Below are 14,120 nucleotides of genomic sequence, written 5' to 3' on the forward strand. Positions count from 1 at the left end.
AAATAAATAAATAAAGTGGGCAGCTCAGGAGCAGTTGCGATCTTGTTCCCCGGCATATGTCATCATTTTGGCTCAAATAAACTCTTATTAAAAAATTTAAAAATAATGAAAAACTTAAAAGTTAAGCGGGCAGCTCAGTCTCATTGGTTACTCCTTGCTATGTAGAATATGAGCAGTAGGTACGCAGTATGAATATAGCTGGTATGTAGGAAACGCATTGCTCTTTCAATCAGCATTACCTCAACATGCCTTCAACTAGTCAAGCATTGCATTGTGTGTGTTGTAACTGAATTCAATTTTATGAGATGGTTATTCTCTTATGAAAAAGTACAGGTTGTCTGACTTTTTGGGGGGAAACCTCAATGATGACAATTGTCAGTCTGATCATGTCTCTTTCTTTGTAAGAGGAAGGAGTAAGAACATCATCTTCCCAAATAGTAGCTATTAGATCAGAAACCTATGTACCCATATTTGTTTCCAATTGGAAGATGCTTGATATTTATGGATTTAACTTATATACATATGTATACATATGTGTGTACATACATATATACATACATACACATACCTAAACTTTTACATCTGCATGTACACAGACAACTGAAAAGTCCAGGAGGAGAGTATGGTGGCAAACTGGCTGAAGGAGCTGGGGTGTGATGAGAGATGGGTGGGTGTGGCTGGGAAAAAAGATTAGAAAAAACTAGCCCAGGAGGCGAGACATGATTTTAAATGTTTGCATTGTGAGACTGGTATGCTTGGTCCCCATTTTCAGATGAGGAAACTCAAGAAATTTATATTAGTCACTAGAGGCCCAGTGCATGAAATTCCTGGCCCGCACCCTCTCGCAATCCGGGACCCCTCGGGGGATGTCCGACTGCCAGTTGTCGGACATCCCTCTCGCAATCCGAGACTGCTGGCTAACCATCCTGCCTGCCTGATCGCCCCTAACCACTCACCTGCCTGCCTGATTGCCCCTAACTGCTCGCCTGCCTGCCTGATCACCCCTAACCGCCTCTGCCTCAGCCCCCGCCGCTACGGCTTCATCCAGAAGGATGTCCGGAATGATGTCCAGAGGTTGTTTGGCTGTCCGGTCTAATTAGCATATTACATTTTTATTATAGATAGGCAGGATTTAGGGAAAAGTGAAGGTCTGCACCCATATCTCTGCACAAGGTCTGCTACTCAGTCTCATGTCCAGTTATGACATACAGAATGGAACTCGTGGCAGAAAACTGACAGCAAACAGGACAGCAGAAAGGGAAAGATTAATTTCTGTCTTAAACTCGCAAGTACATGCATTTTGAAAACTTAAGTACCGTGAGTTTCTTGTTTCTTGATTCCCATGCAATCACAGCCTAATGCTGAACAAATAACTCTTTGTCTTCAGTCTGCTTTCAGATAAGAAAAAACAAATTACATAGAGACTAGGAAAACACTTGATGTTCAGGGGACACATAACATTCTTTTGACCTAAATGATAATAAATATTTGGCTGCTTTTGCCTCAACCACACACTTAAGAATTGGGACATCTGCAGATGCAGGCTCCAGAGTCATATTCACTGCATTTATTTTTGGCAACAGAGAAGAAATTTTGGTTTTATTTTTCTTTTCCCCTTACCTAAGTGAAAAAAGGGCCCCTTATTTTTTTCTGATTTCACAACTTGAGTGTAAATGGATTTTAAGCTCACAATCATAAGTTTAGTCTATATTCAGGGGACTTCCAAGAGCAATGAGGTAGTTTACAGGCAGAGTGACCTAACAGAAGTATAATTTGTGGACCTTGCTTTTGAGCAGATGTATTTTGAGCAGACTGTCGGGAGACTAGGGCTGGTGTTGGATAGACTGACAAGAAGGGACAGATACCGGTGATGCTGAATTCTTCCTGGCTGGGTGCTTGACAAGGAGGGAATAGGATGGATCCCAATAAAGAATTAAAGAAGGAATCAATACATGGACAAAGCATAAAAAGACCCCGTATCCAAATTTAAGTAGTTAATTTGAAGTAGTTAAATTGAAGAAGCTGAGCACAATAGATTAGAACTAAGTATAAAATGCATATGATATCTGAAACACTTCCAAAGGCAATTTAGCCTTTAGATGCGTGAATGTAATGATAGGAAAAGAATAAAATTAATTATGATACTTAGAAAGGGATCCTTTAGGTCGATGGCATAAAGAACAAGTCATTCATGGTTTCTAGATGTGAGAGAAGGAAAAGACATGGCCACTTAATATGTTTTTAGTGGGCATACTTTTTATTCACACTGTCTTTTATAATACAATTTTAAATGCAGGGACTAATGTAACAAAGACACACTCAGCTCTATCTTACCCTGTTTTAAAAGGACTAAAATATTACCAAACCAGTTGAAGCTTCCTGAATACTCCTTCTCGGTCTCCTCTATCTTCCAGAGGTAATCTCTATCCTGAATTTGGGGGTTATATTTCATTTTTTATTTTTATGCTACATGTATCTATATGCATATGTGCATATATATGTGTGTGTATTCAAGAGATATAGCATTGTTTTGCATATTACCAAACTTTACATGAGTACTTAATCAATTTTTTAAATCAGTGATTTAGTGAAGACTGTTTGGCTCAAATGAAGTTCACAGTTGACCTGAGAATGAACAGTGAGCAGGTTTGACTTAGCTCCAACCTCAGCAACTTTGCTTTGATGTCTGTTACTTCTCAAACAGAGAAACACCTGAGCCTTCAGCAAATGAGGAAAACTGTTTGGAATCACAGAGTTAATTATTGATGGAGGTAGAAATAGTTCAGGAAATGTTTACTTTGAGACTGAAATTCAAGTCTGTATATTCCGTGCATGGATGAGTAACACGTTTTCTCCTAGTTAGAGTATTTCATTGGACTCCTAATCTAATGGATGTTTAAAAGCTATCCTGGGAATTTAGATTATATGTCAAAGTTTCTAAAAGAATTTTTCATTTCTTATGCATGTTTTGTATGGAATAGTTGGTAAAATTATTTTATGTACTATTTTGCTTAAAATTAACTTAAAATTAAATAAATGAAGGGAGCACTCATACCTTCAGTAAAAATTCAGATGTCAATTTAGGAGCTATTTCTCTCACACACAAAAACTGTTTGCAACCCAAGTCAGAGGTCTGTGCCTATAATCAAAGATGAGAGTTTTAAAATATGAGATAAAGAGGTAAGGAACACATACATCATCAGAGAATTGCAGTGATTTTCATGTGGCAACATTTAGACAAGGTGACTTCAGGGAATAACTAGCATTTGACATAAATCCCGAGGGAGGAGTAGTGTTTTAGGAGGTACAGAGGATGAGTGGTTAAGACAGAGAAGGGCCCTGGGTAAGTACTGTTGACTTTAGTTGACAAGCGCAATATTGTTTCAACTGCCCTGGTATTGAAAGAAAGAACCAATGCAGTCCTTCCTCTTTCCATGCAAGCGGCCTGTTTCCATGCAACAGGACAGAGACTATTAGTAGGTAGTGCCCATGAATGTTTCCTCAATTAGAAACACCGTTTTAGCTGCGTGCATTGTCTTTAATTTTCAGGTGTATCAAATCAGGAAGAGGCAACATAGCCTCATGGTGAAGAGCCAGGATACTGGAACCAAATTGCCTAGTTTCCAGTCCTGGCTCTTGCTCGCTCTTGCTACCTAGGTGACATTTATCAAATTGGTAAACTGCTCTTTATTTGTTTTCTCCTCTGAACAACAACAACAAAAAGAGCGATAATGACAATAGTACTGACCTTGTTGTGTGGAACAGTTTCACTAAATGATTTCCTATTTGTAGGGCTTAGAATAGCACAGAAGACACTCCAGAAATGTCAGTAAAATGGCCCATGTGCTTGCCCTGCTCTCTCTAGAATGTTTTCTGAGTTGAGTTCAGGGGTCACTCTGGATGTTTTCCCCTTGCTGCCACTTTCTTTAGAGATCGGGGGTCCCTGTACAATTTGGGTGACATCTGGCAGCAAGACACAAGACCTCAGCTCTCTGATTTCCTGCTTTTTTATGGCACATTTTATTGGTCTTGATTTAAACAAAGAGCTGTATCAGCCTTGTTGTATAAGGACAATAAACCAAATTCTGTGGGTGGGAGTTTTTACTACCTTTCGTTTAATTTCCCGGGTTGGATGGATAGAAAGGTTTCCATGTCCAAACAAATACAGGGGAACACACTGACTTCTCTAAGCCAAAAAGTGCACCTTACTTCCGTGGAATCTGAGAGCAGGCATTAGATTCAGTGCTATGCTACGCTGTGTCCTGGTTTTGCCACCTAGCAACAGTGTGGCCATAGGTGCATTAACCCCTCGGCCTCTGTTTCCAATGGAGCGGCGATTTTCAGCTGGTGTGCTGTAGGTCACATACTGTTGTGCCACAGGAATTTTAAAATCATATAGTACCTGACTGTTTAGTTAGGGGCACTGACCTTTTCCCTTAGATTGTCAAATTAAAAAATGACAACAGCCACCATAACAATAGCTGTGCAGTGTGAATAAATCAAAATTATATCTATTTTTTCGGTCAGATCGGCAAGAAATACATTTTTGGGTGAGCCACAGACTTTTAGTAATTAGTTTATGTGTGCCATGAGATGAAAAAGGTTGAAAATCACTGCAGTGGAGGTTCCTCCCTTGCAGAGTCTGTTCCTCGTCTGGAGTCTTTCTGGGATTGCATGGTGCTTTCTCACTCATGTGGGATCTAATGAACAAAATAAACCGATAAACCTCCACCAACAGCTCAGGATCCAGCTGCTCCTTCTGCTAACCAGGCTGACAAGGATCTTCTGCTTCCCAGGCTCCAGAATGTTGTCGTTCCCATTCCTGTTTTCTGTGTCCTTATGAGTTTACTAGAGGCCCGGTGCACGAAATTCGCGCATGGTTACAATCCCTAGGCCTGGCCTGCAATCAAGACCATCTTCCCCTGCATGGTTACGATCCCTAGGCCTGGCCTGCGATCAAGACCATCTTCCCCAGCTGCTGGCAGCTGGCCCCTCCCCCTGCTGCCACCCACCCCCAGTCCCCTGTTCACCATTGGGGGCGATCAGAGCCTGCCAGCTGCGGGGAGGGAACGAGAGGTTGGCCGTTCCCGCCCGCTCGCCGGCCCCGTCCCCTGCCGCCAGTTGCCCTCTGTGTGTGGGGTGACTGGCAGGGTGGGGGCCTTGACATGGCGCTGCCCACATCTGCCGCCACCCACCTCCGGTTCCCCATTCCCCATGGGGCTATTGGGGCCTGTGGGCTCAGGGAAGCTCCTGCGTTGAGTGTCTGCCCCCCCGGTGGTCATTGTGCATCATAGCAACCAGTCGTTCCGCCATTTGGTCGATTTGCATATTACCCTTTTATTATATAGGATGCTTTCTTAACAAAATCCCTCTTCTGCCTGCTTAGTGCTGCACTCATAGGGGCACAGAGGTAAATGCATGCATTCAATTTGCATCTTTAACCAGGAGTCATCTTTACATTTTTAAAGGAACATTCTTTTTTTTTAAAGCTTTATTGTTGAAAGTATTACATATGTCCCCTTTTTACCCTTTTCAACCCCTTCTAGCCCCCCCGCCCCAGGCCTTCACCACCCTATGGTCTATGATCACTTACCCTTTGAGACAGCATGAAGGGACCTGGAGAGTATTATGCTAAGCAAAATAAGCCAGTCAGAGAAAGACAAGTGTCACATGATCTCACTCCTGTGTGGAATCTAATAGAGAAGGTGGGGGTGGGTGGGTGGGTGGGTGGAAAGAGAGCAACCAAAGAATTTGTATGCATATATGCATAATCCATGGGTAAAGGAACATTCTTTAACTATATTTCTTGTTATCATAACAACGGTGTCTTTCAAAATTTCCCTGTAAAATAATAAATTTAATGGTTCCTTTCTTCATCCCCTGTTTTCATTAATATTTGAGGATTCATTTCTTCATTGTTATTGTTACATATTTTATATTAAATTATCCCTTAGGAACAATAGCATTTAATTTGACTATGAAATATAGGGCAATTATTTATGTTGCTAACTGTAGTCCATAGTCCTTTTATCCTAAAATTATACTTTTGGAATTCTTAATTTTTATTTGTATCTTAGTGGCTTGGAATTGGCCTAAGTAATTTTTTAAGGAAAGGTTAATGAGTAATGAATTTTCAGAGCCTTTAAATATGGAAGACTATTTTTCATTTTCCTTTACAAGTGAAAGACGGTTTGGTCGGCAATAGCTTTCTTTGACTGAGTGAGAATTCTCTTTTTTCTGTAATTTAGTAATACACAGGAGAAATTTAAGAGCAACTGGACATTTGTTCTGTTCATGATGACTTATTTTCATTTGATTTGTGTGTTGACTTGTTTTGTTTTCATGCCTGAATACTAAAGGATTTTTATTTAATTTTAATTATAGGACTCAAAATTTTTGTCAGAATGTGGCTTTGAATTGTATATTGTTTGGAATACAATTTAGTCTTTTTTTCAGTTTAGTCTTTAAAAATTGTGTCTCTGATTATTACTTCTGTTTCAGTTCTTCACTTGTGATTCCTCAGAAACAACTGTAATTAGACAGGTTTTTCTGATCCTTCATCTATTGGTGTTCTTTCACCTATTGGTTCTTTTCTCTGTCCTGATGTGGGTGTTTATCTTCTACATCAATGATTTAATTTTAAATAGTATGTATCTACTTCCCCCCACCCAAGTGGGTAAAAATTCTGTCACTTCATTTTCAGTTTCTTCATTTCACCTGTAATCTCGTTTTATCTTACCCAATAGTCCTTATTGATTTATGGTTTTCCAATTTCATTTTTCAGGGACATATCTTCTTGTATCCTATTAACAATGCCAAATACTTTTTTAAATTTACCTCTGATTCGCCTAAGAAGTCACTTTTAGGAGACAGTTCTTCCTTTGAATCTTTAGCGTGCTCTTTTCTTTCCATACTTACTTATGCAATACTTCTTAGTAGACCTATGCTGATATTGACCTGTTATTTTCATTATTCCTGCATCTAGAAATATTCACCTAGACCTGCTCACAGAAAGGGTGCTGGGTTGCTCTTGGCCTAGCTCTCTGTCCTCTCTTCACCGGTCATAGTCCCTTTTTTAGATCTGTAGCAGGTTATAGATTCTGCTACATTCTCGATGGACTAGAAGAGTTTTATCTAAAACAACTATCTCCAATGTTCTCTGTTACTCTGTATATGGATTATATAAGAATGGATTATATAAGAATCTAATACCCAGAATGCAATGCCACCATATCATCTTGTCCATAAATCTGCTTTTCTGCAGAATACTAAGTGCTTCACTTTCTTCACACTCATTGTTTGAAAGTATCAGTCACTACTTGATGGGGTGCGGGAGTCTCCTGCTTTCTCACAAAGCATCATTCAGGACAGAGAGCTGACTAGGTTTCTGAATGATACATATTTTTGTATTTCTGTACAAGATGGCAGAAAGTGGAGAAAGGAAAGATTTTCCTCCTCCCTTCAATATTCATAGTTTGTTTTTTGTTGCCTTTTATTACATTTTAAAAATCTAATTTATTCTTTCTTTCTGCTGTAAATTTTTTTCTCTGATTTTTGGAATCGGTTGAAGGTTATTCCCTCCTTTTTGTGGTTAGATACTTTTGTGGGAGGTTGGGAGAGGCTTTCGGGGCCTGGGTAGCTAGACACCATTTAAAACTTTAACTTGTATGAAACTACACAATTTTTTAAAAGTACTTTCTGCATGTGGCAAAATGCTTGAAATTTTTGCTTTCTGCAGACATTTTATGCAAATAAACTCTTCCTTGTAAATATTCATCACAAGTTGTTATTCAAATGATGAAGGCATCTGTGTTTCTGTAATAGAAACTATGTCTTATGAAAAATGGGTCATTTTTTGCGATGAAATAAAAATGTAGATACATAAGTTATTGTAGGAATTCCAATGATTTCCATAAAATTTTAATTTTACATAAAAACTGCCTTGTCACTGCCTATTAATAAGTCTTAGCGCTGAAGCAGCTGTTAGAAATTACTTTATCAAGGAGTTGCAAATTCAGTTGCCTTCAAGGGCCAGAAAAGTGACCTGCAAATTCATGAAATAGGTTGGATTAATATAACAGGGATTGAGAGTGACTAGAGAGAAGTGGGGATTACTTCTGCTCTCAAGTCCTTGGGCCACCAGTATAACATCAAAAGCAGTATAATATAAACCTACTCTCCCATTATAGAGATAGAACTGAAGCCAAGGGATAGTAATAGATGTATCCAAAGTTTGGAGGCTCTATGTGTCTTAACCAGAACCAGCTACATAATTTGCAGGGCCCAATGCAAAATAAAATGGGACCCCTTGTTCAACAGTGACTAAGACTTTCAAGATAGTAACAACAAAGCATTAAACCAAGCATGGGACCCTATGTGACTTGTACAAGTTACATGCCCTTGAAGCCATCCCTGGTCTTGGCTTCTGATCTAGAATTTGTACACTCAAACAGAAAGAAGCACACACTCCCCCCACAACCACCAAAAATCTAATAATGGAGAGAGATGGGGTTAAAATTAAGTCCTTTTCTGCCTGACTTATTTCACTTAGCATAATACCCTCTAGGTCCATTCATGTTGCTGCAAATGGCAAGAATTCAGTGCTGTTGCCCAATATTTCGTTGTATATATGTCAATATACAAGTCAATGTACATTTTATAAAATATCACATCTTCTTTATCCATTCACCTGTCAATTGTACACCTGAAACTAATATAACCAATATAAGATTGTGTACTAGCTCTACTTAAATTTTTTAAAAAACAACCTCAAATAAAGCCAAAATTAAGTCTTTGATTTTGATTCTGCAGTAAATGAGGTTTTAGAATCATTGCTTCTCTACATTGTTTGGAAGTTTTTGTTGGATAATTACCGCTTCCATCCATTTTACTGTTTCTTACTGCATTCGTGTTTTATGAATTATTAGTTGAAGATTTTCAACCCTAAAGCTCTAAGCTCTTCTCTAAATGTAAGTTCTGACTTTAATTTCAGAATATTTGGAGAGTCACTCACCCAGGAACAAAACTCTGAGGGACACTTGTGTCTTCTGTTGGGTCTTACCCTGTCTTTTACTTTAAGGTAGCTGTCATTTCTTCCAGGAAATTTTGTCTATAACATGAATTATCTTCTAAAATAACCTTTTCCTTTTCACCTTATTAGACATTTTTACACAGCTTGCAAACACAAAAAGCAATTTGCCTCCTGACAAATTGAAGTTGACTAGTCACTTTCTCCTTTGAGTTAATTTACAAGTTATAGCTCGAAGTACCTTTAACACCGTTAATAACATAGCCTAAGGAATGCTATTTAATGAAATCTAGCCAGCTATTCACACTCAGAAAACATACAAAATAAAATTGGGAATTGAGTAGTAGCGTAAGAGTGTAGTCTCATATGAACTTCAGTTAAGGCAAGTAATATCTGAATCAGAATTCAAAAATATCTTATGTAGTTTCATATTGTTGAAATATATCCCTTCATAGAAGATTAACAAGAGGACATTCACATGGGAGAAAAAAGACGATGTGCAAATGGGCAAATACATTAACTAAGTGAAAGGAAATTTAAGTTGTGAATATAATTACTAATATTTAAAACATTTGCAGTAAGCTATGCACATGAGTGTATGTGTCCAGCTAGCATTGAAATTGCTCATTAAGTTTAATCTCAGATTGGGGCAGGGGTGGAGATGGGGGGGTAGCAAATTTAATGGACTTTTTCACTCATGTATATCAGAATATGCTTTGAAATATAAAAACTGAATGTCATAGAATTTTTTTAACCTTCTACAGGTGGAGATTTTCATTTTACCTTTACGTATTTACCTATGGAGTCCGGTTCCTGAAAAAGGTACGATCTGCCAAGTTACTTTATATAATTCTTATGTGACTGTAAGCCTAGATCTCATTTTTTTCTGTATGACAGTTATAATATTTTAAACAGTCATAACAGGCTTCCTAAGAATTGCTTGTACATTTTCCTTTGACTTACAAAAATATTTGCAGTTTATTCTTTATAGTAAGTAATTTTTAGGCAGATTCCTAACATACTTTTGTAAATAATTTGTTTTTCCGGTGAAAGGTATTGCTAAGTCCTCTAACCACTCTAGTTGGTTATTTATTACTTGTGGGCTTAAGAGCCTTATAAAATCCATCTGAGGCTTGAAAGAAGTTAGTTTCCACATCACACATCACACAACTTGGGGAAAAAATCAGTTGTAATGTATGTTATCATTGTAGTCTTCACCAAAAGAAATTATATTTTAGTATCTTTCTAGTTATTAACAGGGTAACATCGACTGCTGGTGGAAAATTCAGTTCCTTTCATAGATTGTGTTTCCCCTGAAGCTTTGCAATTCCTGCATCTTTGAAAGCAAGTTCCTGAGGCTGCCATAGTCTTCTTGGTTATTTCGATACTTAATGTCACTATGAACAATTAGGCTGCTTATTAAAGTCAAGACTCGTGAAGACTTATCTTCTCATAGTCATGCACATATAAACAATAGTGATTATTTTTTGCAGAAAATGGGGAATTATTTTTAAAATATTTTATATTATTAACCTTTAAAGTTATATCAATGTTATCTCTATTTAATTCAAATATTTTTTCCAAAATAGGGCATTGTGCCAAGTGGTATGCCTTACTAGTAAATTTTCATGTAAATATTGATGTGGAAATTGCAAATACATTTTTATTTTAAAAGTCTAAGTTATAAGATATTGTCTGCCTATGGCAAATTCTATTTTAAAGAGAGGCTGTTTTTCAATATCATGTTTTCCTAAAGGAAATATTCTTTTTACTTGTTGTCTTTTCCTTTAGCAACTACACTTATTTTTTCACTTAATAAGATCACATGCCCCAGAGGCCATTTGAATAGATTTAAAAGGATGAGCTTCATTCTGCAGGCTGTCTGAGGATGAAGAAATTCTCAACTTGGATAAATAAATATGGTGGAAACTGCTTATTTTGGAACCCTACTGTTCTGGTTCCCAAACTTACTTATTTAGTGAAAAAATGGAAAGAATGGCTGAAGAGCTTTTATGCTTCCAAGTTTATTACCTTTGGAGAGGAAGTAGCTTTGCATGAAATTTTAGCTGACACGGCAGAGCTGGGCTTCATGAGAACGCCGCCTTGCTAGCTGAGGTCAAGGTTTGGAATTCATGTTGGGTTCTGTTGGTGAAGGGCTTTGATGGAGAGCAAGGGAAAATACTGAGAGCCAAGAGCCCTTCTTCTGCCCTTTCCCCAGAATTGCAGGACATGGTCTATTCTAGCCCTCATACAGCCAGCCTACCATTTGTCATCAGGACAGGAAACACTTTGACACTTCACTCTGTTCCTAAACGAACTAAATGGGACAAGAATACTTTTAATCGCCAAGTCCTCAGTGGCTCTGTAGAAGGCTGGAAGAGGGCCTGTCAATAGAACATTGTTTTGAAAATTGTTTTTCCTTAAACTATACAGTTCCCTTTCAAATGGCCCCTAAAATGATTAAAAATGAGAAAAAGAACTAGATGTTGTTCTTCATGTTGAATGACTTGTATTTTGGGTTTCTTCCTTTAATACTACTTAAGATGCAGTCAGTTGTGGATGAACTGTATTGTTTACTTTAGTCATAGAGAAGTGCACATAGAATCCACGTGACTCAACTGGCGGTGGAGGACTTCATAAGCCATCTTGTCCACCCCTCTTAGTTCACAGCTGACGAAGCAGAAGCCCTGAGAGGATGGGTGGCCTCCCAAAGGTCACACAGTTCATTTATTAAAATGAAACTGAAATGAAACATACTGCTCTCTCTTATTCCAGTATTTTTTCCCCTTCACCAGTCTGCCCTAACCTCAGCACGATTTCCAAATGATTTTCTTCTTTGGTTAAGTTAGCAAAATTGACCTAATGTAGCCCGTTGTTTCTATTATAGAACTTTAAATACTTTAATGGATATTGAAAATATATTGCTATTCACTTTCTTGGAGTGGACAATATATTTGTCCATCTAACCTAAGAGGGGAAAAATTATTATGCAGGCAGCAGCAGAAAGAATCAAAAGAAGGTAATGAAAATTTTCACAATACCCTAAATGTTTAATAATAAAATACCATGGTAGTGGACCCATATTAAGAGGTGAGAGACCACAGCTGCTTCTTACTTCTGGCATCAAAAATATGGATTATTACATGGGCTGTCAGAAACCTGACTGGGCAGCTTGCACTGCCTTTAGGCAATTTTCTTCTGCCTTTAGGTCAAATGAGCCTGATACATATCATTTTCTAGTGTGGATTAAATAACTTTAAGAACCCTTTTTACCCTGAAATTCTATGATTCAGTTAAAAATATATTTCTCAAATGCAAAGCACCATGATCCCACAGTAATGGACAGAGAATCCTAAAAAGTAAAAGCAAACAAATAAATTAATAAATAAAAATTGGAAAACCATAGAACTGTAGATATAAAAGTTATACATATAATCTAAACACCTTATTTTATAGATGGGGTATGAGGTATCAATATCTAGTGTAAGAATAGCTTTAGTTTTCTCTTCCATGTTGAAATATATTCAGGATAAACACTAAAGTTTTATCAAATGATGTTAACTTTTCCAACTTGAATTGGCTTAATCCTATAGGAAGAATATACATATTTCTCTGGGTTTTTAGTAGAATTTCAACATGTAAATATAATTGACTTAAGTGCCCTTAGTTTTAAAATATTTTTTTTTTGCATTTAGGAAGAAGGCAGTTAAGAATTTTTTAATACATATAAAGTAGGGTTATGTAAGTAAACATTTGTACTGTCTTAGTCTTGGGCCTCTGAGAAGGAGACATGAAGAAGAGATTAAATGTGTAAGAATTTGATTAGGGGGAATGTCGTGAGTCAAAATGTGGAGGGGGGAGGTTAATCAGAAGAGCTTTCTGACTACAATATGAGACTGAGCCTGGGTGCAAAAGACAGGGAAGGAAAGGAAGAAGGTTGAGTGAAGCTGTAGGTCTGCTGTGCCTTTCTGAGGAGAGTTCAGTAAGGCCACTGGGGAGCCCTGGAACCACAGTTGACCATCAAAAGAGACTTGTGCCTTCCAGAAATGGGCTTGCCTTTAGTATTCCTGTCCAGCATGGTCTTCATGCAAATGTAGCTGTGGATTTTATAGCATAGCAGCTGGGCCCTGGGTTAATTATAATCCCAACCGTCCAAGATCCAAGAGCACATCCATGGTTGCCGTGTATGCTTTATTTTAAAAAAAATATTCCAGCTATTCTGAGCAAAGCCGAAGGATATGTCATGAAATAAGACCCTATATAATAGAAATTCTGTTTTCATACATAGGATGCCTAGATGCATAGAGAACTATTCATCTATCGTACTTTTATTATTTCATTTGACTTATGGGTGGACTTCATCTTCATAGTTCTTCTAGTTGATGTGTAACTGTGTCTTTGGAGCAATACACAGGCTGACTTCCCACATGAGTTGGGTAACCATACAAGCTGTCTTAGGGTTAATTGCCCCACATTTTCAGATACCTTCTAGAGTGTGTATGTTTATTTATATGAAATCAGCAAAATGTTTTTGTAGTTTCATGCTGACCCATAAAGGAAGGAGCTTCATTTATAGTGATGTGATATTGCTCAGGTGTGCATATGTTATATGTTGTCTTTGCTTTCTTAGTTTCTTAGCTTAGAGCTCCCTGTGTTGATAGCACTAACTTTGGTCATGAAAGTAGATTCTAGAAGGCATTGATCTTACAGACATGTTAGTGAACTGTTAAGTAAAGTTATTGCAACATTAGTAGGAAATATTTAAATAATTGAAGATCAGCCTTGCTCAATAGTCTGTTCCCATAATTGCTGGACACAAGTGATTATTTGCCTTTGCCTATTGATATGATTGGCAGAGACAAGTACTTTTATAAAAAAAGACCCATGATTGCTTCAAGTGGTCTGAAATCCTACCACACAGTGTGTTCATGCAAATGAACACATTTTCCTAGGTCCTAAAAGAAAGCACAGATCAAGCTTTTAAAAATAGAGAAAGCTACCTCTCATTTACTATTACCTTCCTTCTCATTGGTAAATGGAAGTTTGTGCTGGATGGAGTTCTTTAAATAGTTTTCTTTGAATATATATATAT

The 14,120-nt window shown here is 37.7% G+C and overlaps 1 protein-coding gene across 2 annotated transcripts in view; it reads left to right on the forward strand.

Annotated features, from left to right (window-relative positions):
* The window catches only part of CERS6 (ceramide synthase 6), a 276,337-nt gene that overhangs the window by 146,300 nt on the left and 115,917 nt on the right, over positions 1-14,120 (forward strand). For both annotated transcript variants that reach the window (XM_005857533.2, XM_005857534.2), the window contains exon 4: positions 9,793-9,850. In XM_005857533.2, the coding sequence (XP_005857595.1) occupies positions 9,793-9,850 (58 nt within the window). The remainder of the gene's footprint in view (positions 1-9,792; positions 9,851-14,120) is intronic.

The sequence above is a fragment of the Myotis brandtii genome, unplaced genomic scaffold, assembly GCF_000412655.1.
Source record: "Myotis brandtii unplaced genomic scaffold, ASM41265v1 scaffold112, whole genome shotgun sequence".
In the NCBI taxonomy this organism is placed as follows: domain Eukaryota; kingdom Metazoa; phylum Chordata; class Mammalia; order Chiroptera; family Vespertilionidae; genus Myotis; species Myotis brandtii.